General features: G+C 36.6%; 3 protein-coding genes and 1 pseudogene across 6 annotated transcripts; 1 reads left to right on the top strand and 3 right to left on the bottom strand.

Moving 5' to 3' along the window:
* Positions 1–2,465: 2,465 nt before the first annotated feature.
* Positions 2,466–5,295, bottom strand: LOC113347289. Of its 3 annotated transcripts, none has more exons than XR_003358869.1 (3): positions 3,433–5,295; positions 3,283–3,346; positions 2,466–3,198 (listed from the first exon to the last, which is right to left on the bottom strand). XR_003358869.1 is itself a non-coding variant. In XM_026590912.1 (3 exons), the coding sequence occupies exons 1-3, from the start codon at positions 3,574–3,576 to the stop codon at positions 3,089–3,091; spliced, it is 327 nt and encodes a 108-aa protein (XP_026446697.1). In that variant the 5' UTR covers positions 3,577–5,295; the 3' UTR covers positions 2,466–3,088. The 3 variants fall into 3 exon arrangements, 1 of the variants encoding a protein (XP_026446697.1); XR_003358870.1 differs by having other exon boundaries at positions 2,466–3,346; positions 3,433–4,251; positions 4,378–5,295; XM_026590912.1 differs by having other exon boundaries at positions 2,466–3,346; positions 3,433–3,498; positions 3,574–5,295.
* A 5,608-nt stretch (positions 5,296–10,903) lies between these two features.
* LOC113347288 (probable fructokinase-5) lies at positions 10,904–12,908 on the top strand. The gene is made up of 5 exons (XM_026590911.1): positions 10,904–11,200; positions 11,484–11,894; positions 12,022–12,153; positions 12,246–12,362; positions 12,478–12,908. The coding sequence occupies exons 1-5, from the start codon at positions 11,033–11,035 to the stop codon at positions 12,607–12,609; spliced, it is 960 nt and encodes a 319-aa protein (XP_026446696.1). The 5' UTR covers positions 10,904–11,032; the 3' UTR covers positions 12,610–12,908.
* Positions 12,909–13,093: 185 nt separating this feature from the next.
* On the bottom strand, positions 13,094–15,172 carry LOC113350812 (annotated as a pseudogene).
* Positions 15,173–15,652: 480 nt separating this feature from the next.
* LOC113347287 (CLP protease regulatory subunit CLPX1, mitochondrial-like) lies at positions 15,653–21,646 on the bottom strand. Of its 2 annotated transcripts, XM_026590910.1 has the most exons (16): positions 21,276–21,646; positions 20,773–21,065; positions 20,439–20,503; positions 20,197–20,297; positions 19,987–20,066; positions 19,353–19,403; positions 18,873–18,947; positions 18,701–18,778; positions 18,105–18,161; positions 17,959–18,029; positions 17,746–17,845; positions 17,469–17,573; positions 16,886–16,948; positions 16,682–16,804; positions 16,413–16,571; positions 15,653–15,997 (listed from the first exon to the last, which is right to left on the bottom strand). In XM_026590910.1, exons 1-16 carry the CDS (start codon positions 21,478–21,480, stop codon positions 15,923–15,925), a joined length of 1,701 nt encoding a protein of 566 aa, XP_026446695.1. In that variant the 5' UTR covers positions 21,481–21,646; the 3' UTR covers positions 15,653–15,922. The 2 variants fall into 2 exon arrangements, with proteins under 2 accessions (XP_026446695.1, XP_026446694.1); XM_026590909.1 differs by having other exon boundaries at positions 20,773–21,646.
* Between the last annotated feature and the right edge of the window lie 5,722 nt (positions 21,647–27,368).

The following is a 27,368-nucleotide window of genomic DNA, read 5'->3' as shown; positions in this document are numbered from 1 at the left end:
TCTTAGTTACTGGATTGCGACTCTCTCTCAGTAGAAACTTATCATCATCAACAAGCGGAGCTACATCAAAATCTATGAAGAAAGTGAAGACGTTTTAGGTTTAGAAGCAACAATAGAAGAGAATAATTCAAAAATCAAAGTTGAAGTTATAAGAGCAAATGCTATAAGTTGTTGGAATCCATGATACCAAGACATCACAAGTTGCGAAGATCTAAATTTTGAAAGTCCTTCTCTCATGGCCATGTAAATTTTTGTCTTGTAATTTTATTTTATTTTATTTTAAACAAACAAAAAAAAAATGAAAAAAAAAAAAATGAAACATCATTACGTTCTTTTTGTTCAATAAGGCCATAGGTAAGAAAAAATTTATAAGTCAAGCAAGAAATCGAAGAGAAGAGTTAATTTTCAAGGTTCTATGAGGTTCGAGAGTTTATCATAAACAGTTGAATACCGAAGAAGGCGTTGTTTCTACTGGGCACTGTGAGAGAGTCGAAGAAAGATGCATTTTGGTTGCTTTGTTAGTCTGCTTTCAATCTGACACAAGATCTTTCTAGCACTGGTTTAACTCATCACACGTAATTAGTCCAGCTGTATAGCAGATGTCCCTCTCATTTTTATCTCTCTCCTAATCTTATCCAGTTGTAAAGCAGCGGACGCATCTTACAATGTTTATCTAGCTGTATAGCGGATATCTCTTTATCTAGCAGTCGTGTGGATGTGTCTCCCCTTTTCTTCAGTTATCTTTAGAGCTGACACCTTTAATTTCTCTGGCATTCTAGTTACTTGGAGATAGGTTGAGAATATGTATGTCCTCATAGCTCTTTGGATACTTGTGACCAATTAGGAGTACAGGTTTTGTGGGTATATCTCTGGTAAGCCCTCCCGAGACTATAACTCGGCCACTAGGGCCACCTAGGGGTTTAAAGGCTTATTGCATACGCTAAATGCAATCGACGATGCCTGCGACAGTGAGTTAGGATTTTATTTTGTAGTTTTGATTTGCTCGGGACTAGCAAATAATAAGTTTGGGGGTATTTGATAGGCGCATTTATGTGTCTAATATAGCCCAATTGTATATTGTGTTAGTACCCATTTTTGTACTTATTATGGTGTTTTATTTATTTGTAGGTGTTTTTGGAAAAATAAGGTTTTGCGGCAAAATTGGTTAAAAATGTGGCGTTTGGAGCTCCGTTGACAGTATACCGGAAGTAGCCCAGAAGTACCCCGGAAAAGTCCGAAAACATCCAAGAAAAATTACTAAAGGCACCCAAGATTTGGTTATTTCCACCCCAAGAATTTTATTTCAACCCCACTTGCTATTCGCACCCCATCAGAGGATAGGGGGCATTCCTTCTCAAAATTCAAAAATGGATTTTTGGCGGGAAGACTTGTTACAGCACTGGCAGATTTGGTGATCGAATTTTGGACGTGATTTTTGGAGATTCAATTGTTGTATTTGCTACTAATGGGCTATAATTGAGTAAACAAGTCTGTTACGATCGATTGGACCCAACCAATTGGGCTGGAATGACCGGGAGAATGGATCAAAGTCCAACCAGGACACGTACTCTCTGTTTAACTTTCAAAGCTATTTTCAAGAGATTCTGGGAGAGTTTTGCGCTGAAGTAAACTATACTTGGTCCTGTTTAAGTCTTGATAAGAGTTTGGTGGCAAATTTATATCTAACAAACGCGTACAGGGAGATCACAAGAGAGATATTTTCTCAACAGCGCAGAGAAGGGAGAAAAAAGAAGAAGTCGGATCCACTCGAGATTTTTGGGGGTTTGATAGCTATATAAGTGTTGGTTCGAGTCATAAGAAGGGTTGGAAACCCTTAGGAGAGAGTTTAGAGTCGAGGAGAGCCGAGGAGAAGCGATTACAGAGAGTTACAGTGCTGTTGCTGCTGCTGTTCGAGGAGGAAGAACAGACCTGCTAAGGCAGTCGTTCTTCAACAGTCTTAAAACCAGAAACGTGTGTCGTAGTTCAACAGCGTTAGATATGTATCGTTTATAAACGGCAATACTCATCTTTGTAACAGTGACGCTGTAACGTTTATACAGCGTTGCAAACTTCTCTTTATCACCATATTCATCGATAAAAACACCTATTAAGCAATTTTGAGCAAGTTTTTGATATGAGGAGCTAAACCCCTTAGACAAGGCGACGGAGGAAGCCATTGGTCCTTATTTATGGTATAATTCTAACTTTATTATTTATTTGCAATATTATTACATGATTATTTGCATGGAATTTTTATTGGAAAATTGATTTTTATTGAATAATTGTGATTCATTTTGATGGAGCATGCTTATCTTAAGACTCTTGATGTTTCATGCTTGGTATTTACATTTATTACTTCAAAAATATACAAAAGGCATAATATTAGAATCACTCTAAAAGAAAAATTGCATGAATATTAATTATTAGAATTTATCAAATAATGGGTCAATGGTGGAATCCAAGTCTTGGTGTTTTTTCCTAAAGTTTTCAAACAAAATTTATTTGCCTGTTTAAATTTAAATCTAAGAAATTATTTCCTTCACAAGTCTGAAAAGAACCCAGTTTTTACCACAACTACAACATCATTTGAAAATCCATCAGAAAGTAGGGACTGGAGTCGAGCTATTTCCTCTCGATCCTTTTGACGGGCGATGGCGCGCTGATGATGAGGGTTATCCTCCTATAAATCCCAAGATAATTACTTAGCAACCAAAAATATGATAAACGAACGGATATCATGGGAAGATCCAATCACGATGGTATCAAGATTATCCTTCATAGCAGGACCATAAGAAGAAACGACAGCCAATATTTTCAAAGGAGACAACGATATGAAGTTAGAAGATGCAAGGGAACCGAACGAGTCACAAGCACGACCTTAAAAGGAAAAGGCCGAACTCGGGATAACTTCCTTGTTCCGAGATCCACTAGTATCTCTTTCGATATTTTTCAAAGGCACATTATCCCGAGGATGTTCTTGGTTTCGGACCTCCTCATCATGTTCTCCACCCATATCACCTCTATCTCCTCCCTCATCCTCAACTTCCTCATCAGACTCGGCAAACTGATCCAAATCCTCATCATCATCCTATAACACCACATGAACCTTCAGCTCAGGACGCACCACTCTTTTCCCTGACAATCGAGTCTGGGGCACTTCCTTAGCAGTGGAAGAAGCAACCTTGATACCCTTAACACCTTTATCAACTCCAATTGTGTTAGTACTTTCTCCACCCTTCAAAAACTGAGACAAAAGGAGATTGTCATCGGGATCAACACTACCTTTATCACCCGAAGCACCGCTACCTTGATCGGTTTCACTATAGTCACCTCCAGCCTTGAATTTCTACAAAAGCATCGTCGGATCCAGTAAAGGCACCAAATAGAGACAAGTACATGTAATGTAAAAGAACAATTACTAATATTTGCTACCTTCACTGACTCCTCCTCGGGCTTACTACCACCACCAGTCCTCTTACGACCAAACCGAGTTTGAACCTACAAAAATAAAGTCACTAAAATAGCATGACTCGAGGCGAATGAATGAATCAGAAGACGCAACGAAGCTTTTACCATATGAGAGTCGACATTTGCAACCAAGAATTGGTAAGGATCGACAGGAAAAGTCAGAGGAGGAAATTTTCCACTCAAGATTGGCTACGGACAACTAATGGGACCATGTTCCAATTAGGATCACTAGTATGTCGGGCATGATTGTTCTTGTTGCTACCACTCTCGTGGTTTTCATCCAACATTTTCTTCTCGAAACCCTCCGTAACACGCTGACGATGAGGACTAGCAGTAAAATTGTCTAAGCTACCGGAAGGCGTACCACTCTTATAATTAGCCAAGAAGCCGGCTACTTATCTTTGTCGGAAGGATCATAGGTTGAATGTTTGGTTCAAGAACATTCACCTCTCCCTCGTCTCTCCCATTCAGCCATGAGTCGAAATGAGTTTCCATTCCACTGTGCTAAAGCCCGAGGAGGCTGAATCTGGACAAAACTTCATAAACAAAAGGACGACAAGGATGATATATAGAGGCAAACGCAACCCGATTTCGAGCTAACCCTTGGTTATAATAGTCGTCGCCGCAGAATGAGAAAAGGTGGTGAACTCATCTTTCTCCAGAACTCTTATCTGACCCGAAAGCAGTTCGACTTGGTAATCATAGAGTTCAAACTCATCCTTCAAATGATCAACAAATTGAGAATCATAGAGATTGGAATACTTAAAAACTCTTTTCTCAGCCCTACATGAAGATAACGAAGAATCATCAGGAAAAATAGAGTCAAGATCATGGAGCGAAGGATCGACGATGGAATATAGAGAACCAACGGGAAAGCTATATTCATCAGAAAATGTGTAACTTACACACCTTTTCTCAGTCATGGAAGTAGAGGAAGCCATTGATGATCACATGGTAGAGATAGTAGATGGTGAAGAACATAGTTATGAAGGCAACAACAGTGAAGGTGATGATGAGTTGATGATCACAGCAATGACGAAAGAGTGAAGGGTAACAAAAACAACAACAAGGGAACAAAACAAGAGATTGAAGAAGTTGCAGAGAATGTTGGAGAGCTTCAGATGTGAGAGAATAAATTTTGGAAGAATGAGAAGTTAAGACTCTGCTCTCTATTTAAACCAGGCGTAGCGGTCGAGGAGAAGCAATAACCGGCAGAGAAGGTAGTGGGTATTAAAGTTGAAAAGGTGGGATACGTGTCGACAGGAAAGACGACTTGGAGGCGGTTAAGAGAGGCGAAGCAGTTTCTTCGCATTGTGTCAATTACACGAGTGGAAAGAAACGGGCATAATTGTAGGAGAAAGTATATGACATATGCACGTGTCATCATCCTAGGCTGTGAAGTACCAAGAGAAGATAATAAAACGAAACATCATATCAAACCCAAGGGTCTAGGTGAAGTAATCAAAATATCTACCAGATCCAATTGGACGAACGATAGATGAGAGGATTAAGAAGAATGGACATCCCAGTTCAAATCAAGTGACAACGCATTAAATGCTACTGGTGAAGCACGCGCAAACACTAAAGAGTCAGATCAAGGTGGGCCTGACATCGAAAGTCCAACATGATGCACGATAATCGGGAGATCTAATATCAACATGCGAAGAGAGTTCAGAACACTCATGTCTCCGGAAGATACATTACTAGAAGGAGAGTGTCGAAAGAACTCAATCATAACCACCCGATTGGAGTAACAAATATGCTAGAAAATACCAACACTGTAATATGGTTGTATGAAGACCTTTATCTATAAATACCCAACGAGGTAATGAGAGAGATTGGGTGAAAGTATCCTTGTGTATTTGCTGAGGATTACCATCATTGTATCATCGTGAGCAAGTAATAAGATTTTTCTTTCACCCCCGTGGATGTAGGTAATCATGTCGAACCACGTATCTCCTTGTGTATCCGTGTTATTGTTTGTTCATTTATCTTTCATGAATCTCAATGAATGTTAGATGTAGGATGCTAGATTTTCTACAACTACAATAGGAAAACCAATGCATATTAATGGGACAAATAACCCTTAAGAGTTTAATATGCAATCAAAAGAACAAAGTCATTCGGGGCTTCTGTCAAGATATACTTTTTTGTCTGCCCTCAGAATTAGATTTGTTAATTTGTAATCCTTACGACTCCCAGCTTTAGGAGCCAATCTTCTCTAAGATACTTTACATCCTACAACATCAAGGTCACGAACTGAGTGAAATCTACGAATGAGAAGGAATTCAAACCTTGCTTCCAACAATGAGATATTTGAACCGCAGTGTCTGCACGGGTACATTGTCAAGCTGACTTTGTCAGCGACTACCTAAACCATCCATAAAATCACATAATAACCTTTAGTGTAGCAATAACACCACATTAGTTGATTTATGAAATCCATCAGTCACATGCCTATACCACTGAAGTTTAATCATAAGTGCTTTTGAATTTGACGATGCTTGAGACGGTAGGCCCTAGCTAACTCCAATCCCAATAATGATTGAGCCGGGGTCGTAGGCCCCGGTGATAGCTAAATCACCTATAATAATCAAGAAGAGGGAGCAAATTTAAGAGCCAGAAAACTAGGGATGGCAATGGATAGCCGAAGTCCGATATCCGTTTCCGAAAATTCGGCATCCTATAGGATTTAGTCCGACATATCGGATATTCATCGGATTTTACCTCTTAACCCTATCGAAATCGGAATAGGATGCTTCCGTTAGGTTAATATCCGACATCCGATAGCTAGGGGTGTACTTGTAATTTTCTACCTCTAGGTATTATCTGTCGGGAGAATAACCATTCAACCAAAGTCTGTTTACTAATTTTTTCTCATTCTCTAACACAGAAACTCAGAAAGAAATATGTTTATTCGTGATTTGATCGAGAGAGAGGGACTGAGTGATCGATTTGATCGTGATTTGGTAGAGAATATTGATGATCAGAGTCTCTCACTCAAGAAGTAAGTCATTAGTCATGAATCTAATCAATTGTTTCGAAGTTAGGTTTTTTTTGCCCCAAATCGATTGCGTATTTGCATATTTGATGTTTGAATATATCTGTTTTTAACTATTAGAATTAATCATGTATTCATGTTCTTCTTTTAGCTTTTTCATTACAACTGAATTCAGATGAAAGTAGGGTTTTCGATTTGATTTGAATTTAGGTTTTTGAGTTGTTGATCCAACGGAATTTGAATCTTCCTTTTAGTTTAATTCTGTGTTTGGATTAGCATTTGGATAAGGTTGAATCCTTTTTACATTATCTTGATTTGTTAGCTATAATCTTTGGTTGGATGATTGGCTCACTGAGTCACTGTGATGCTCACCACTAGTCTAATAACAGTCTTTATGTTAATCTTTCAAATCTTAGTGAGAGATTTTTGGGTTCTAATGTTGTAATAGGGACTAGTAGTAACTTCATTAGGGCGTTTTAATTACAGTACTAGTACTGGTTAAGATATATTAGGGGTTTCCTCTGTTAATCTATCAACTGATTTCAAGAAATCTTGGTGAGATTTTACCCCTACTTCTATTTTATACTATTTGGAGTGCAGCAAGGTTTATAAAACAGAGGAACTTTGTAATTTCTATGGAAAATTGGTGTTGGATGGCTTTATGGATGTTGTGGCTATGTGATTTGTAGTTCAATTTATTTGTATTGAACCTTCAGTAAGTAATAAGAATCATAGATGTCTTGGTTATGCTCTGAGCTGTTGATGTTATTTACAAAAAATATGACAGTACCCATAGTTTCTTTGCTTTAGCTTTGTATAATTTAAAGAATAATTAGAGATTTGTGTTAGAATGTGTAGATTATAGTTGTACTTCAGTATTTCAAACCTTATATGTATGCAAAATGTAGTAGTTTAAGTGATACTAGACAAGTGTTTGCTTAATATTTTGTATGTTTGAACATATGAACATATACTTTTGGGGGTTATTTGGGACAACAAGCATAACTTTGGGATAGTTAAACATAAAAAACCATATATTGGACAGTGTAACCTAGGATACTACATTTGTTTTGTGAGTTTATTACCATGAGTCCTTATACTTAAATGTAATTTTTCTTAGTTCTGATTATCTTTATGTTTTGATTTCAGAATGTCTCAAAGTCAAAAAGCATCCAATAGAGTTGGAACTTCAAGATGCAATCAACCAAATCCCGAACAACCAGAACAAGAAGATCAAAGTGTTGAATGTTCAACAATTGCTTCAACAGCACCTTCTTCGAGTAAGAGATTAGCAGAAGTAACAGATCAAGATCATCCACTTGTTATTGATTTATTGAAGAAATTGCGTACAACAAGGTTACCGACATGGGATGAATTCACTAGGAAAATTATTTTACAGCTTGTAAAAGGGAAGCCGGATGAGGAAGAGGTTGTCTGTATGGGTGAATGTCATCATTGTAAAACGTTGATACCTGCTTGTAGTGATCAAGGAACTACCCGCTTGGCTCGACATCTAAAAACCTGCCACGAGAAACCTGAAAACAAGCCAGGCCGGATGAAGATTACCACTGCACTTAAAAAAGGAGGTAATCACCAAGTTAAATTACTTAATGGAAGTATGAGCCTATTGTTATGAGGATTTTCCTTGCTAAAATGATTGTTAAGCATGATTACTCTCTTAACATGGTTGAGAATTTCTACTTTAGAGAATTTTTTAAGTCTTTGAACCATGCTGCGAAAATGCCATGTAGGAATACAAGTAGAGCAGATGTGTTGAGGTGTTATGTTGAAATGAAAGATTTTAAGAGCAATTATGCCATGTTGATGTGTTGAGAAAATGTGTTGATTTGTTGAGGTGTTATGCCATGTTGGGAGTCCATGTGTTCATCCATATACATCAAGTAATTTATGGAAGATTTTAAGAGGTGCATGTGCAACAGAGGAAGCAGTCAGAAAAAAGGTTTTTTAACAGTTTCTAAGTGTTACCTATGTGGAAATAATCAGGACACAATGGATCATGTGCTTTGGCATTGTACATTCAGTGCAAAAATATGGCATATATTGGTAGTGGAATCTTTCACTGCATAACTCCAAAAAGTTTTGAGGATGTAATGGTTGTGGCCAGAGGAAAAAGCTCAGCAATAAAGGAAGTATGGTACAACAGTGCTTTCAACACTATGGTGAAACTCTGGTTTACAAGAAACTCTGTAATATATGAAGATCTGACGGCTGATGTGGAGAAGTTCAAGTAGAAAATAATTAGAATTACAAGTGAATGCAGTCCAAGAATGAAGGGAGTGATGTGGGGGACAATGTATGATTTGCAGATATTCTTATTTTTTGGCATCTCAGGAGTTAGAAAAAAAGCTAAAAGAGTGCTACAATGTTTCTTTCATCTGCCAATAGTAAACCAAATACTAATATGCTGTGATGGAACATCTAAGGGTAATCCAGGAGTGGCGGGTCTAGGATTTGTTGCAAGAAACAGTTCAGGTGCATGTATTGGAGCTGCTTCAGGTGGATTGGGAATATCAACAAATTAGTTGGAAGAAGTAATGGCTATTATTGTTGCAGGTGAATGGGTTGTGAACAAACATTTTCTGAAGGTATGTTTTCAACTTGATTCAAATGCAGTCAAAGAAGCTTTCTCAAAAAACAAAGTGCCATGGATTGTAAGAAGTAGATGGGAGAGAATAAAGAAACTGATTCCATACATTAGTTTGAAACACTCATACAGAGAAATAAACTCTCTGCAGATAAGATGGCAAAGAAGGGAGCTATTTTAAACAGAGGAGGGATTCAATACTATGATGACAAACCACAATTTCTTGGGAGAATGGAGAATGAGGATGATATATATTTCAGATTCTCTTAAGTATGCATTAGTGATGTAACTCTTTATGTTTTTCATTGTTTAAGTTTTTTCTGTAATAATTAGCCTTGAAAATATCTTGGCTAATTTTTTGTTTTCTTTGAAATATTTTGAGTAATAAAATTAATGATTTAGAAGAAAAAAATGCTGAAATGAAAGATGAATTGCAATTACAATTAGAGAATTTGACTTCCAAATATAGTCTTACAACTAATATGTGGACTGCCAAATACACTAAAGATGGTTATTGTTGTGTTACATGTCATTTTATAGATGATTAGTGGAATTTGACTGCAAAAACCTTAGCTTACATTGTAGTGCCATCACCACATACAGGAGACGCTCTCTCAGATTTTATCAAAACTTGCACTTTGAAATGGAACATAGATAGGAAATTTTTAGATTGCATATCTTTTGATTGGTTAGCATGTGGGTGTGTGTGTTGCTTATAGTGGTGAAATCTTTGAGGTATTGAAATGTTGGATGTCAGACATTCTTGTGCACATGATGATTTGGATGAGATTCAGGTATAGCTGAAAGCTTTTCATATCAAATTAACAGATGCAACATATAAAGTTGCCACTGTAAATTATGCGATCAACTGTTGCCTTGAACCTCTTGTGAAATATTTTTTTATTCCTTAAATTTTCTTATCAAGTGATTCTTTGTGAATGCAGATATGGAAATCGTGGACTGAAGTGAAGTTGATGCAATGAAGCAACATGCCAGGCATCCAAGCAAGATCACAGTACTCACTAGCGTGTTGACATTTTTAGCTTCTGTTAGACATTGTTTTTCCTTTTTGGCTTTACGGTAGCCTGTTGTGTACTTTATTTTGCATTCACTAGAATGGGAGTAAATTCTAAACATTATGCTTGTGTGGATTTTTACTTTTCACTTGAACATTTTGAACTCAAAAAGACAAAGACTCTTTTTTCTTTTTTTTAAAGTTTTTAGTTTTTTTCCTAGTTACCGGATTTTATCGGAAAAAAAATTCAATATCCGATAACTTAACCTTAACCTTATTGAATTGGAAATTTTGGATTCCGTCGGATATTATCGGATACCGGATATTTGATAATCCTTAAGCTTATCGGTACTGCGAATATCCACCGGATATTTATCCGTTGCCAGCCCTACAGAAAACTCTCCCAAATCCGAGTTTTATTGAATTTGGGTTTTTTTGTGGGCCCCATATTTAATTGGAGCCCACCGGCTCCACAAGAGAAAAAAAAAAGAGTTCAACCATGTCTGGACGAGGGTTTCGTAAGCGTTTACTTTTTGTCGGTTTGCCTGGCAACATCAGAAAATCTGACGGCTTGTGAGCCAATGATGATGCGCACGCGAATCACCGCGTCCTAGCACAGATTAGGATAGGATTAATGGATCACCATGGAGAATTAAAAGAGAGTTATTATGAAAATCTAAATTTGGATAAATTGGATATAATTAATAGAATATGGTCAATTCTTGCCAGTCCGCAACTCCCACCCATAAAACTTCCTAGAAATACTCTTTTAATTCCCCTTCAGACTCTCTCGTCAAGATCCTATTCTTACTCTACTTTCTCTTTTTTTATCTATCTCCCTCTACACTTTAAATCCTCTCAGAATCACAAGTTTCCTCATAAGTTTTCTTGCAAAAAAAGTTCAAAGAAAGTAAATTAACAAGAAGAAGATATCATCATCATCATGGCAGATATTGTATGTTTCGGAGAAATGTTGATTGATTTTGTACCAGATGTTTCTGGTGTATCACTTGCCGAATCAACTGGTTTTCTTAAAGCCCCCGGTGGTGCTCCTGCTAATGTCGCTTGTGCCATCACTAAACTTGGCGGTACTTCTGCTTTCATTGGCAAGGTTTAATACATTAACTTTTCTTTTCCGAGAGTTTATTAAGATTCATAACTCACTGAGAGTTTCATGGTGATTAAGATTTCCGATATCATCAAGAAACGCTCTAATTAATTCTCGCGTGTTTAATTTGCTGATTTGTTTTTCCAATTTTTCTGTTCACACGTGTAAGAATAATAGAGGGTAAGCATTTGTGCACCCATTTTAGGAATGGGTGAACATTACACATCAAACAAAAAAGCTCTTTTAGTTTTAGTTTGATTCAATTTATGATTGTTTGAAATTTCAGTTTGGAGATGATGAATTTGGACATATGCTGGTTAACATATTGAAGAAAAATGGAGTGAACAGTGAAGGTGTTTGTTTCGATAAGGATGCAAGAACAGCACTTGCATTTGTCACATTGAGAAAAGATGGAGAGAGGGAGTTCATGTTCTATAGAAACCCCAGTGCTGACATGTTGCTTAAAGAATCTGAGCTCAACATGGGTCTCATCAAAAAAGCCAAGATTTTTCACTACGGTTCTATTAGTTTGATTACTGAACCTTGTCGATCGGCTCACATTGCTGCCGTAAAAGCTGCCAAAGAAGCTGGTGTCCTGCTATCTTATGATCCTAACCTTAGGATCCCTCTTTGGCCATCTCCTGAAGCTGCTCGTGAAGGCATCAAGAGCATCTGGAATACAGCCGACTTCATCAAGGTTAATGTCTATTGTTTTCCGTCAGTTGTTAGCTTTTGTTTTACTTGCGGGGTTAGAGTGTTCGAGCAACAATGCATAATGATATATAACTAACACATCATATACGCACACATAATGGTATGTGCAGGTAAGTGATGATGAGGTAGAGTTTATCACACAAGGACCATCAGATGAAAAGAACTGTTTATCACTCTGGTATGAAGGTTTGAAGTTGCTCGTCGTCACTGATGGAGACAAGGGTTGCAGATACTTCACTAAGGTTTCATACCTTTGCTTTAACTTCTGCATCTTTCTTACTAACATTTTGGTATAATGAATCTGAATGGATCATTGGTGTTACATTTGGAACAGAACTTCAAGGGGTCTGTAAAAGGATTCGCAGTGAATACAGTAGATACTACAGGTGCTGGTGATGCTTTTGTTGGCTCACTTCTTTGCTCACTAGCTAAAGATCCATCTCTTTACGAGGTCTGTTTCCTAGTTCTTTCTCTACTAATATGTAGGTCTCCTTAGGCGGGTATCGACTAATTTTCTATGCAAACCTCCACGCTAATGTCATGTTTTCCTAACATAAATATCACAGGACGAAGGCAAATTGAAAGAGACACTCACACTTGCAAATGCTTGCGGAGCAATCTGTACAACTCAGAAAGGAGCAATCCCAGCACTCCCAGACATTGCTGCTGCTCAAAAACTTATCTCAGGCTCCAAATGAGAAGGCTACAGGTCCGAATGAGAAGAAGAAATCAAATAAGTGTACTCTTTTTTCTTTTCTTTTTTTTTTTTTGATTCCTCCGCGGATTACTACCTTACAGAATTTCTGCCTGAAATCCCTATAAATTTTGTCCTAGTATTAAATACTACTGGTGAAGCTTGTATGACTTCCTTGTACCATTCTAGGGCCTCCCCTTAGTTTGGAGATTTTGTAACCGGTTGGCAATTTTCAGTACTGTATTCTTTCTTATTAATATTCAGCAGTCTTTAGTCTACTGAGACTCTGACAGTTCTCATGAATCATGATTAGCCTTTTTCGAACTGTTTGCACAAATAAATACCTTTTGCAGCTTTCCACCAGACCACAAATCTCAAAAGAGAAGATAGATTTGCTTGGAAACATATTTTTCAGGATTCTTGGTACCCAAGCAGCCCAATGATTTCATCCAAAAATGAATTTGTAGAAATCCTGACCATAAGTGAAACCTGCAAGTCGGTTCAGCTCTGCCGGGACAACGCTGCCGATGCATCTTCTTCTTCTTTTTTTTAGCTATTTTGAAGGCCGGCCATTCAATTTAGCTATGATAGGACTGCACACATTCTCTAACTCCTCCATCTGGTCGGAGATATCGTCTAACTCCCCTAATTCATTGCTACGCACCCACCGGCTGACCTTTTTGAGTGCAGCCTCAATCTTCTTCTTATCATCTTCCCTTCAATATTCTCAATCGTTCTTCTCATGTCGGATAAGTAATTCTCTAAGGAGTTCCTTGAATCAATCTTCTTCTTGTACTCCTCATCTTCAAATTTGTATTCCTCAGCCTCTTCAATCAACCTCTTGATCTCAGCCTCGGAAAACCTCCCCTCGGTATTTCTAATCGTAATCTTGTTCTTTTTCCCAGATGTGTTGTCTTCGGCAGATACAGTCAATATACCATTTGCATCTATGTCAAAGCATATTGTCACAATAGAAACACCGCGAGGTGCTGGAGGAATTCCAGTTTAACTCGAACTCACCCAACAAGTTATTGTCACGAACCCTGGTTCGCTCGCCCTCATACACCTGAATACGAAAGTAGTGCTGATTGTCCTCATAGGTATGGTAGACCTTTTCCTTCTTTGTGGGAATGAGGGTGTTTCGTGGGATCAACACATCCATAACACCTTTAAGTCTCTTAACACCAAGAGAAAGAGGAGTGACATCCAACAACAACAAGTCCTGCGCCTTCGTATTAACCTCACCACTCAAAATAGCAGCTTGCACTGCAGCACCATAAGCCACAGCCTCATCAGCGTTGATGCTTTTGCACAGTTCCCTTCCGCCAAAGAAATCCTGCAATAGAGACTGCACCTTGGGAATTCTAGTGGATCCCCACCTACGAGCACAATTTCGTGAATGCTGCTCTTGTTCATTTTGGCATCCTGCAAACACTTTTCAACGGATTGCATACATTTCTTGAACAAATCCAAGTTCAATTCTTCAAATTTAGAACGAGTAATGGACATATAAAAATCAACTCCTTCACAGAAAGCATCAACCTCAATGATCGTCCAAGTAGCAGAGGAGAGGGCCCTCTTTGCACTCTCACATGATGTTCTCAACCTCCTAAGAGCCCTTGGGTTTTTACTAATGTCTTGGTTGTGCTTCCTCTTCAACACTTGAACAAAGTGATTTAACATCCGGTTATTGAAATCCTCTCCTCCAAGATGTGAATCTCCACATGTAGCCTTGACTTCAAGAATACCCTCTTCAATGTTGAGTATCGAAACATCGAAAGTACCCCCACCTAGATCAAAGATAAGAACATTCTTCTCATTATCACTGGTTGCCTTCTTATCCAGCTCATAAGCAATAGCAGCCGCCGTTGGTTCATTAATGATACGCATTACATTAAGGCCAGCAATGGTTCCAGCATCTTTAGTAGCTTGACACTGTGAATTGTTGAAGTAAGCAGGGACTGTAATAACGGCATTCGTAACAATTGAACCAAGATAGTCTTGTGCAGTTTGTCGCATCTTTGTGAGAATCATGGATGAGATTTCCTCAGCTGAAACCTGCATATCCTTGCCCTTGTAACTGACTTGAATCATGGGTTTGTCATCTATTCCAGCAATGACTTTGAAAGGCCATGCCTTAATATCTCTTGGAACAAACTTATCACTGAATTTTCTACCAACTAAACGTTTTGCATCTAGAAAAACAGAAAACAGATTACATATCAACAAATGATATCTAGAATGCTAACCAGCTCTAAGAACGATCCATCAAACAAATTTATAAAATCTAGCAAATAACAGAACAAGTTACTAAATGAATGATACAAGAGCAGATTTAAAACATTACCGAAAACGGTGTTGGTAGGATTCCTAGCGGCTTGATTCTTAGCAGCATCACCAATCAAACGATCAGAATCATTAAAAGCAACATAAGGAGTAGTTTTATTTCCTTGATCATTAGCAATAATCTCAACACGATCATTTTGCCATACACCAACACATGAATATGTTGTACCTAAATCAATTCCTATTGCAATTCCTCTTATTCCCTCTGTTCTTTCAACCATTTTAAAGATACTAACACTCGATCGGAAAAACAAACTCAAGAAAAATAATGAGGCTTTTACTTACTAAGAGTTTTAGAGAAAGGATTTGAGGGTTTTGGTGTGAAAGAGAGTGTTTAAAGAAAATTTTGATTTTCAGATAGAGTGGTATTCGAGAAGGAAATGAAGAGACAGCAGGAGCAGGGATTAACCCGAAGGATAATAAGATGAACTGATTTCATCTTTTTTTTACAAGAACTGATTTGAATATTTTGGCTAAACAAAACCCCATTGTGTAATAATAAGACCAGTAACTTTCTAGACTTAACATCCTATCTCACATTTTTGTCATAAAAATGTGATTATTTTAAGTTCCTATACATTGAACTCTGCAGTTAAGATGAGAAATCCCATTAACCTATTAATGCAGTCATATTTTGAGCTATATGCCTGCCCTTCCTTTGTAAAGATACTGCTAATAACTCTTTATTAATTACAGGAACGGAAACAGAACAGAAGCAATTTCTATTGATATTCACAAAGGTTGAATCTCACAGTAGCAAGGAATGATACATTGTACTAATGTAGCTTCTTATTACTGCTGATTATACATTTTTTTTAATCTCCTAGGTTTTCTTATTAAAAAGAAGAATTTATCTCCTTAGAAGGGTTGAACTATACATACATTTTAGAAGATAATTTATGTACAAAGTGAAAAAGATTTTACAGTGTAGCTGTGATGGTGATGCTTAATGTTGGATGATAGTGGTCAAGTTACACACTCATGACTCTCGGCGCGGCCTCTGTTTCTCCCTCCAAAGAATCCGGCTCATCAACATCCTTTTTCTCCTGAAACCAAATAGAGATTTAAATCAATGCCAACAATCAGAAGGATCACTTTAATCCAGGAAAAAGTTCCTGCCTTACACCTCCGGCATGGGTGCGTAGAGTGAGTCTGACCATGAAATTCTAAATTTAAACTTCCCGTGGGTTGCCATTAGCAAACATCAGCCAGTACAAACATGCGACACCACTATTGGTCAACCATGTTGAATTTATAGAACTAGACCATCAAGTTATTGGTGGGTATTGAAGTGTCAAACCACCACCCTAACACCGGTATAGTCACCACCAATCACATACTGATCATTGGGGTCTTATTAACCCTAGTTAAAACCGGTCAACAAATGAGACTCCATCTTTCCTATCAGACATACCGCTTGATCAGACATACCGTTTGATCAATAATAATTCTCAGACATACCGTTTGATCTTTCAACCCGACTTCCGCAAGGTAGCGCTCCAATGAACCCTCTCCGCGAAGGATTTTTGCTCCTAAGCCGTGTGAATTCACTGACCCGATTGCCTCTTCATCAACCACCACTGCGTCTATTTTGTCACTCCCCATCTTAACATCTGGAATCTGGGAAAGAACAAAGTTGCTTCCTATTAGCCTATTAGGGATGATTTGATTAAGAAAGTTGCATTCCCACTATTGCTGTACCCGAAATAAACTGCAGGCCAGTATCTTACCTCGTACATAGCTTCCGTGAGAATGTTTTCCAGTATCCCTCTTAAGCCTCTTGCTCCAGTGTTCTTGGACATTGCTTTCTTTGCAATCAAACGTAGTGCGCTCTCCGTAAAGTGTAGCTTGACCTAAAATGTGTCACAGCATTACATCTACCACAAGAAAGAAAATTTTCAAGATCCAAAGGACAAAATGTCAAAGGCACTTACATTGTTCATGCTGAACATTTTTCGGTACTGTTTACCAAGAGCATTTTTGGGCTCCGTGAGGACCTATTATAGAAGAAACAACACCAAGCAAACTCTGTCAAGTATGGCGCAAATATTTGACTTTGGAACTGGGTAATGTTTCAAGATATTATGCACTTGATTCCATGTTCATGTTACTAAGAAACTCTTGAATCATCATAGCTTCTGGCCTCAAGCTTCGAGGCTTCTGTCTTCGATATACGCACCCTAAGAGTCCGTTATTTTAATTTATTAAGGCCTCGTTAAGATGCTCAAAACGCAATTGTATCTAAAGGAAAAGTTTAATTTAATGTTCACAACCATCTAATTTTGCTCTTACAGTGAAAAACATTCAATCATCCTATTAAAGCTAAACAAAAGAAGTTACAGATGCAATCTAGGGAACATGAAATTACTGTTTCCTCTTTTTCGTTCTTTTGAAATTTGAGTGCATGAAAAGTGTAAGAGATATCTTTAATAGATCTAATAGAGAAGTGATATAGAAAAATGTAACAGATGAATAAACTTATGTAGCAAACATGATATATAAACTGTTGATATATACCTGAACGAGTTCGTCTTCACTTAGTGCAGACAAACTAACCAGGATTGGAAAGCGTCCACAAAATTCAGGTATGAGACCGTATGCAATAAGATCACCACTTTCAACCTGCAAATCACATATAAACTTATCAGCCTCCATTTCTGATAGAATAACAGTACATGATCCATAAATAGGATATATCAAGATGGGCGACTATGCGAAGATAAAATGAAAAGTAAGATAATTATTAACTTAAGATCTTCTATCTTTCCAACCATGAAAGAGGCCTGATTCTCACCGTTTCCAATAATGATGATGTCAAAACAGAATTAGTTAGCCCACCAGCTCTCATGTTGGCACGAACTGGTGACCCAAAACCGATAGAAGAATCCTGCCGTCTAGCAAATACGAAAAATTTAATCCTCGTCAATGAATGATAAGAAAAAAGAAAAAAATATACATTTGATTCTAAACAATCTTCCAGTCAAAATACATCATAACTTGTGGATACCTCTCGGAAATGGTTTTTTCCAAGTCGATAAATGCTCCACCACATATAAAGAGTATATCTTTTGTGTCTATCTGCAGACCACAGATGAACATTATTGAACAATTTGAGAAGGAGGCTTAGCATAAAAACTGTCTAGCTTCAGGTACCTGAATACTATCACCACGAGGATGCTTACGAGCTCCCTTCTCGGGGACATTCACTATCTGTAGAAGTTTGACACATTATACTTAACATGAAGCAACATAAGCAATGGACTGGATTCAGAAATTATTCACGCTCATGGCATGATGAAAAGGAGTTTGCTCATGAAAGTTGACTGAATAGAAATTAAGTGTAGTTAGTTTATATCTGCTAGCAACCTCTCATTGAGAAGAAGGAAACTATCCTGATTTCCTGAATGAAGGAGTTACAACTAAGTTGAAATAGAACTTCTACTTTTTGATTAATCAAAGAAAGTTCTGCGGCTGGAATTTACATTAGAAAGATTGGCCATCACAATTTGAAATTTGTAAATCAAAACGTGTGATAAATTGAATTTCAAAATTGAGCAAGTTTTGCTGATACGAAAAAGTAAAACAACGTGAAACCAGACTACTAGTTCATCTGTTTTCCTTCTAATTCATATTACATGAGTGAACAAATGGGACGAAGACTAGATTAGGCACAATAAGCATGCTTCAAAATTGCATCGAATAAAATACAAATAAAATTAAGCCGGTAGTAGTGTGATTGATGGACTTACAGTTCCTTCCAACATTTTCAGTAATGCCTGCTGAACACCCTCTCCTGATACATCTCTACTTATGTTCATGCTCTCAGCCTGCTAACATATTTGGAGAAAAGAAATATTTAAGTACTTATTATAAGAAGTAAACACATACATGCTTTAAACAGAAAAATGCAAATAGGAAGACCTTCTTAGTTATCTTATCAACTTCATCAATGTAGACCATCCCTTGCTGAGCTGCTTCTACGTCGAAATCTGCAGCCTAAACACAAAATCGAAGGACGTAGGAAATATCTGAGCTAGGTTTTATGATAGATGATATGACAACTATAAATGTCAATGACGTATTACACTACTAGCAGAAACATGTTTTCTTGTCAGACATGACAATAAGCCTTACTTTGTCTGTGATTGACATATAAGTCATGACATTTGCTTTAACAAAGGCCTTCATTTTTCATTTAGCAATAGTCGTACTACAAACATAAGTTGGTTTTGGATACACATGCAAATGTGCATCCTTTTGATTACCAGAAACAACCACTACATGCTCAATGTATAATTTATATACAGATAAGACTTAGAAAAGAGAAAATAGCAAAAAGAATGGCTTCAAATATCTGAAGAAAGCATATATCTAAAAAGAAGAAGCAAATAAGATCCTTACCGAAAGTAGCTTATACAAAATTGACTCTACATCTTCCCCAACATAACCTGCCTGCGCAAAGCAAAACTTGGTTGCTTCAGTTTTGACGCTAAACAACTGCAAAGACTCCTACTAAATAAAATAGAGAACCTATCCAGGAACAAGAAATGGTAGTCACGTGAAAGACCATCATAATTGTTCATCAAGGCACCTGGCATGCAGCAAATTAGAACTGTACAAAATGAAATGAAATGAATTCTGCTGCATTTTATTGCATGTTTCACCTACATAAACTACGATGGTTGCATATAGAAACTCTCATTGAGTATCACCAAATTTAAACATAGTCATCATGTTCAAATGTACTGATGTTTATTTTTTTGATTCAAAACAAAAAACAAACAATGGAGACAATCAAACTGTAAATGAGTAATGTTGTCAAACAACTTAGATGAGAAGGGAAATGTGTTAGATTTGTGGTCGTGATGGTAGAGCATGGAGTCTAAGTTGGCAATGATACTTCGAAAATTACATAATTTTACTATGTGACGACATATCAATCCATACAGTAACAGAAACTAAATACATATGCAATGCAAAAGGAATTTGAATCATGAAACGTGCCATTCACAACAGATGAAGGTGCAAAACTTGCCTGCGTCAAAGTTGTTGCATCTGCAATGACAAATGGCACATTCACAAAGCGAGCTAGTGATTTCGCAAGTAAGGTTTTCCCTGTTCATTTCAGATATATAAGCCAAACCCAAGCAATTCGAAATGTAACATTTTGCATAACACAAGAAAGCAAACGCCTCTGTAGTCATGATATGGTAATGAGTCTAGAATTATGTCACAGATGTTGTACCCGAGCCAGTAGGACCCATTAGGAGTACATTGCTTTTGTCTAGCTCCACAGAATCATCCCCGTCATGTACAGCCTCAAGATTCTCTGATCCTTTTGTTGACCTAGAGTTTTTGTCAAATAATGTGTATTATGTATCAACTTGATAAACAAAAACGACCCTCCCTGGTAATATATGAGGTAGAACAGATGCACTAAAGTTCCTAATACACACTAATTCACAAAGCATTAGTAAGAAAACCAACCCTCCTTTCTTCATTGAGGCATGATATATCCTTTTGTAATGATTATATACAGCAACAGAAAGCACCTGTGATATCATTAAAAACAGCTATCAATCAAATAGTTTTATCATTCCTCAACCAGGATTAGCATTTCTTTAGCATTTGAATAACAATTACTTTACAATACTGTCTGAACTTTGTAATTTGTTATTAACAGCTATAAAATACGCACGAAACAACCCAAACAGTTGCAATAGAAACTAATGGCGTAATGCCACTGAATACATAAGCTAGACTTGAACTACTGCCTTAGTGTGGCAACCACTGAAATGTAATAGTCGGTTAGATATGATACCTTTTTCGCCCGCTGTTGTCCAATAACAAACTGATCAAGACCTTTGCAAATTTCTTTGGGAGTTGGTAAATTCTTCCCCAAATGTGAACCTCCCCATCCATCATTCTCAGTCCCAACATTACTACCTCCTGCAACATTTCCAGGTCCCCGTACGACATTCAACCCAGGTTCAAAAGGCGGTCCAGGGGGAGTTTTCACCTCCACGGGTGGCACAGGTGGTTCCCCACCCGCTAACTCCCTCATCTTCTCCAAACACGAAACCCTGAACTGCTTCTCCAAATCCTCTCCATCACCTTCACCAAATTTAGTTGCCCCTTTAAGTTGACCAATTTCAATGAAATTCCCTTGTAAAGGAACAAGTTTTTGAGGTCGGAAATAATAAGCAGTTTTGCAATTAGGACATAAATTAAGAGCTTGATAACCAATTGGGTCACCGCGATTACAAAAAGTCAGATTAATTTGAGCTGAACAACGTGGACAATTAGATTCAGCTCGAATTGTACCTTTGTAGAAATCATCACACGGTGTTTTATCGCATTTGTAACGTTCTTGTAATACAGATCGGTAAGTACTCACATGAAGACAACTGAATCGGTTTGAAATCAAATTGAATCGGTAGTTCGGTGAAGAAGATGGTGATCTTGTTATTGATACTGGGATGTATCTAGCTGTTTCTTTTAATTTTTGCCATCGAAAAATTCCAGACATTTAGAGGATGATAGTGTTGGAATGTTTTAAGCTGAAACTTCAAACTTGAGAAGTGGGGGAGAAACGGTGGTTCAAAGTGAAGAACTGGAAGAAGTGTGTTTCGGTGAAAGTAGAAGAAGAGAAGGATAATGTTTGGATGTATGGCGTATTGGCGTGTTGTTTAACATTTCTTGATGATTTTTCTACTCACACCAACCATTTGATCGCACATAAAATTACAAACATATAAATTGATATTTTCCTACCATTTTCATTGAAGGCTGTTATTGGGACGTCACGCTCCAATAGAGGAGCTTCATTTGGATTCTTAATGTCCAAAAAAATGATTATGGAATATCCTAACACATATATAAAATGTCTAGATTATCCTTTAACTAAAATAAAAACTTTAAAAATCGTAGAAGTGATTTTACGTCCAGGTTTGGATTAATTCCAATCGTAGAATTTTATTCGCATGTAGTTTTACATCCAGGTTTGGATTAGTTCCAACCGTAGAAGCTCATTTTACGTCCAGGTATCTTTTAATTCCAACCGTAGATCCGATTTTACGTCCAGTTTTCTTTTAATTCCAACCGTAGAAGTGATTTTACGTCCAGGTTTGGATTAATTCCAACCGCATAATTTTATTTGCATGTAGTTTTACGTCCAGGTTTGAATTAGTTCCAACCGTAGAAGCTCTTTTTACGTCCATGTTCTTTTTAATTCCAACCGTAGAATCTGATTTTATGTCTATTTTTCTTTTAATTCCAACCGTGGAAGTGATTTTACGTCCAGGTTTGGATTATTTCCAACCATAGAAGTGATTTTACGTCCAGGTTTGGATCCAACTGTAGAAGTTTATTTTACGGCCAGTTTTTCTTCCCAAAAAAACTTTGTCCCAGAATTCACCAAGTATACAACAAAATTCATTAATTTAATTTTTATGTAATTAAATTAAATTAAAATTAAATAAATAAGGGTTGTTTAGTCATTACAAATTTATTTTAGATAAGGGGTTTTTGATATTACTTATGGGTGACCCGTTTTTGTCCTATTAGGTGACGTTCCTCTAATGGAATGTGACGTCCCAATAATAGCCTTCTTTTCTTTGTAGTCACTTTGGTAGAGCCGAAATTCTTAACGCGCATGATAGTAAGGCCTATTCCTATGTACAATGTCAAATAAATTTATTTGCCATACCGTGTGGAAAAGCAAACCAGTAGCGTTATTATGATAGAAGAGTTAAGCGGTCGAGTTCTTATCGAGCGCTATTGTCTATATCGTCGACGATCGAGATTCTATCGCTGAATATTTTCATTACAAGAATATATGCACGTGCTCCGGTCGATGGCTAACAAAGCATCTGAAGTTGGAGTACGCTAGTCAGTTCACACGTTAGTGTACAGGATCACACCATGACCACACATGCATGTTCAACAGGTGGAAAAATAATTGGGCATTTAGGTCAATTACTTGACTTATTTGCATAACTATGCCCTATCTTTAATCTTCTCCCTCTTCTATTCTTTTTGCTTGATTTTCTCCTCATCCAGAACTCTTCTTATGTCCTTTATTTTTTATTTTATTTTTGTAAATGGTAATGTTTAGTTTATAGATTTTGTTATCTCCTTGTTTGATGGTGATTGAAGAAATTAATAGCAGAATTGTTCATTCAATACTAAGTTTGCAGTGAAGATTGATTTCAATTTCATTTATTTGCTAATGTAATATATGGAATTTGACAGAATTGATGGAATTTCCTAAAAGATGATCGATAGATTTGTGATTTTGTCTGAAGAACTTCACAAAGTAATTTGTGATTTGGGAATTGATATTCTTAGACCTGATGTGATTTGTTTGATGCTAATCAAAAGATTTGTGATTTTCAAAATTACAAATCACAGTAGATCAAAAGAATTGGGACAAAAGAAATCATCAAAATTACTTTGTTATAAGTTCTTGGCTTAGAAATTTTTCTGATGCTGATCAAAAGATTTGTGATTTTCAATTACCTTAAAATTACTTTTATAGCTCCATTTATATTTATAGAATGGTAGAACGAAAAAATAAATCTGAGGGTAAATCCGGAATATGAATTTTGCAGCTTCACCTGATACAGTAAGGGTAGTTCCCTTTATATAATAGAATAGATATCGCTCGATATTGTTTATATCGCCAACATTCGACTTAGTATCTCCAACGTTCGACTCTATAATGTGAATAAATATCACACCTCTCCTGACATTTCTCTTCACATGTTCTCTTCTTTTCCCCAAACAAAATTTTTTAGTTAAAGAGAAAATTCTTTATTTCCTTATAAATATGAGTGACAAGAAAAAATGAAACTGAAAAACCAAAAGATCTGCTTGCACCCTAGCCAATGGACTAAATCATGTGGTGGATAAAGAATATGAGTTTTAACATGTTAGACAACTAGTTGGTGATGGTGTGCTCCAAGATATTCCGGTCATGGTTGTACAGGTGCAAGTAATGGTAATACAGATCCAAGTCATTGTGGAAGAGGTACGACTTCCAGTGTACGCTCAAGTGCTGGTGGTAGAGGTTCGAGTCCTGGTGGTTCAACACAGTGAGGTAGTGGAAGTTGAAGAGATCAAATAAGTTTGGGAAGTCGTTCTATGCATAATTTAGTGGTAGACAGTTGTACTCCAAATGTAGTGTTAGATACTCATGTACGTGGAGGTGATGAAGTCACGACATGGAAACAACCTGGAGGCTTGTTTAACCAATTTCCAACTGACACTATGACTCCTGGTGGTGGCTTGAAAATTGAAGCAGTTATGCAATTTACTATGTTTTCCCCAATTGCCTCAACCACATCACCATTTCACGTATTTCAAGATTGTTATCGTGTTCCCCGCCGCCTGAGTGGACCCGTTACTTTTCAAGCTTAATTATGACGATTTCGAAGAGACTCAACAACCAAGTCAGTCTCAAATCTGCTTGATCACTGATATGTTGAACAACATTCTTGATCCAGAAAGCATAACCAATTGGATTTTTAATGGTGGGGGAAATGTGTAGTTATGGAAGGAATTTAATTAAAATATTTCTAATGTAATCTTTTTGTTTTTATTAATAAAAACTGTCTTTAAATTATCGAAACTAGTTTTACATTTCATTAAGTTCCAACAATTTAATTAAAAATTGACCGCGATTGCATTACATAATAGTTAATAAAAATTAAATCCATGCACATGAATCTTGTAGAGTTGATAGCATTCGTCATGCTTAAACCGTTTTTTGTTGTCCTCAACAAATTTTGTACGAGCTCTAATTTTTAGTTCGTCGATTGACAACCCAGGATGATCCCCTTTTATCATCCACAAAAGTTGCGCATACATTCTCACTTCTTTATTGATAAAGCAATATCTTTCTTGAAACGCTTGTTTGTTCTTCTTATTTAAGTTCGAAAGGTGCCGAGGATTGGGATCTTCTAATAATGTTTCGCACTCACTTTCATTATTTTTCGATTTCTACGTACCATTCTAATAATATTTATGGATTATTTGTTGATTGTTTAAGAGGTTATTTGGTTTTTGGTACTCGGATTTTGACCAAAAACTGGCTTTGGTCTAACATTTGTCCAGCCTTTGCGTTTGGTTTATCCAAAGTCAACGTTGGTCTTTAGATCAAACGCAAAGGCTGGAAAAATGTTAGACCAAATCGATATTTTGCTTCAAACGTGAGTACCAAAAACCAAATAACCCTTGTTTAAGTTCGAAATTTAATAGTCAATTCATAATCTTATTGCTAGTTTTGATTTTCTTCGACCCGTAGTTGTCTAGAGAATATAAACACAAGTAGCGATATATGGCATATTGATGATGGGACTTTGTTAAGTACTCATATGTAGAAATTGACATTAGCAGGTAACTCAAGCCTTTGATTTTATCACTAAGAATAATCTTATATCATAAAACTTGAAGCACTTGTTTAAGTCACACCTAGAGAGCGTACTTCTAGGAAACTTGATAAATAGAATCTTTTAGTCGAGCGTTTCTGTATCCGGTGAAATTAGGAGATAATAACGGAATAGCTAAGCGTACTAATTATTCTAGGATTGTTAGTAACGAGATAATGTGAAGAACGTGTATATATGTCAATTAGGTTTATATTTCGTGGCCGATAATCAATCCTTAATCAATTTCATCTCATATTTGAATACAATTAACAATTTTCAGAATTTCTACAACAAAATCATCTTTGCTAAGAATACTTTTATAACAACTTTTGCTTAATACCTCCATTGGGACCGAATTTGCTTTCATTATATTACTTGCTAGTGTAAAGAGAAGTAGAAAATATTATTTGCGAGTTGACACCTCCTCAGGTGCGTACATTCCTTTCTAGAATTTCTATTTACGAATGTATTTATCATTTTTGTTGTTTGAAGTTGTAAAATCTATTGACTTTCAAATACTTTATGGGCATATCATGTTCACCCGAGTATGTCATATATTTTGAACCCATTTGTGCAAATCTATAATTTAATTTTAATATGATACTTGGCCAAGTCATGAATCGTTATTTATTCCTAAATTTTACATAAGTTTAAATTCTCTATTTCGATGTTTAAGCCCTCATTCTAAACCTTGACTCTGTCTAAGTCTCAGACATTTTTCTGCTAGTTCTTTTTGAATTGTCGTTCTCATGTTGGCATGTTTTTAAATTTGTACTACTACCTACTTGGAACTACTTTGCTGGAACTTAAATACAATAACAAGTTATGTTTGTCTGATGCTTTCTCTTAAGGACCTAATTAAATTAGTCTTGTTAAATTTATGTGTACTAGGTTGTCGTTTAATTCATTTTTTTTAAATCACCAGGCACCTAAGTGTACTTTATACGCACTACTATATGTTTCACATTGGAATCTGTTTAATTTAAGTTTGAATCCGGGCAGTGAACTATGCACTAAGTGAATTTAATAGCTAATTATATTCACTTCCTTATGAAATCTTTGTTCAATTATATATTTTGTACCCTCCATCCAATTTCTCTTGCAAGTTCAAGCACGTAATTTAGACTCAGACTCCTAAATCATTTTATTGTTGTATAAATGAAAATTAAAGAGTGTTTTCATCTAGGGATTTTTGTTTGTGTTCGATGAACTAAGTGGTCACTTCCAAATTTCAAAGCATATTACAGACATGGTTCATGTCAAATCTGAAAAAGTGGGGGTATAACAACCACACCCAACAATTCATTTGGAAATCTGATAGGACTTACTCTAATATACTTTCAAGAGAATCGACTAGACAATCAGACTCAATCTTAAGAAAAGTATATCAAGGAGTTATATCTCTATTTCTCAATTCAATCCGCAACCAAACAAATAGTAATTCGTGAGCCCGATTGAATATAATAAATAACTTGGAAGGTATCAAAAACCAATATCCAAGTGTCAATCAATTTAATCAACAACCCAAAGGTCAGATTCACAATTGATTGAACTTACGTACAACCTGTGATATTTCAATTATAAAGATAAACAATATAATGCGGAAAGAAACAACACAGACACCAGAAATTTTGTTAACGAGGAAACCGCAAATGCAGAAAAACCCCGGAACCTAGTCCAGAATAAACACACACTGATTATAAGTTGTTATACTAAATTCCTACTACCTATTCGGACTAGATGTAATAACTTCTTCAGCACAAATAGAACTCCTAGAACAAAACCGATTGTCTTTAGGAATTCTTCTCGTTAATCTTCTAGCAGATCCCAAGGCTCTCTTTAGAAGATACAACAACACGATTGATACGATTCGATATTTTGTTTGCACAAAACACCGGTTTGATTTCACTTTAGATGTGAATCAAGGTTTTGGAAATCTTGTGTTTATTTTGATAAAAACAATTAGTAATATCACAACAAATTTGTA

Source organism: Papaver somniferum, chromosome 2 (assembly GCF_003573695.1).
Source record: "Papaver somniferum cultivar HN1 chromosome 2, ASM357369v1, whole genome shotgun sequence".
Classification (NCBI taxonomy): domain Eukaryota; kingdom Viridiplantae; phylum Streptophyta; class Magnoliopsida; order Ranunculales; family Papaveraceae; genus Papaver; species Papaver somniferum.
This window is presented reverse-complemented; position numbering and strand designations above follow the sequence as displayed.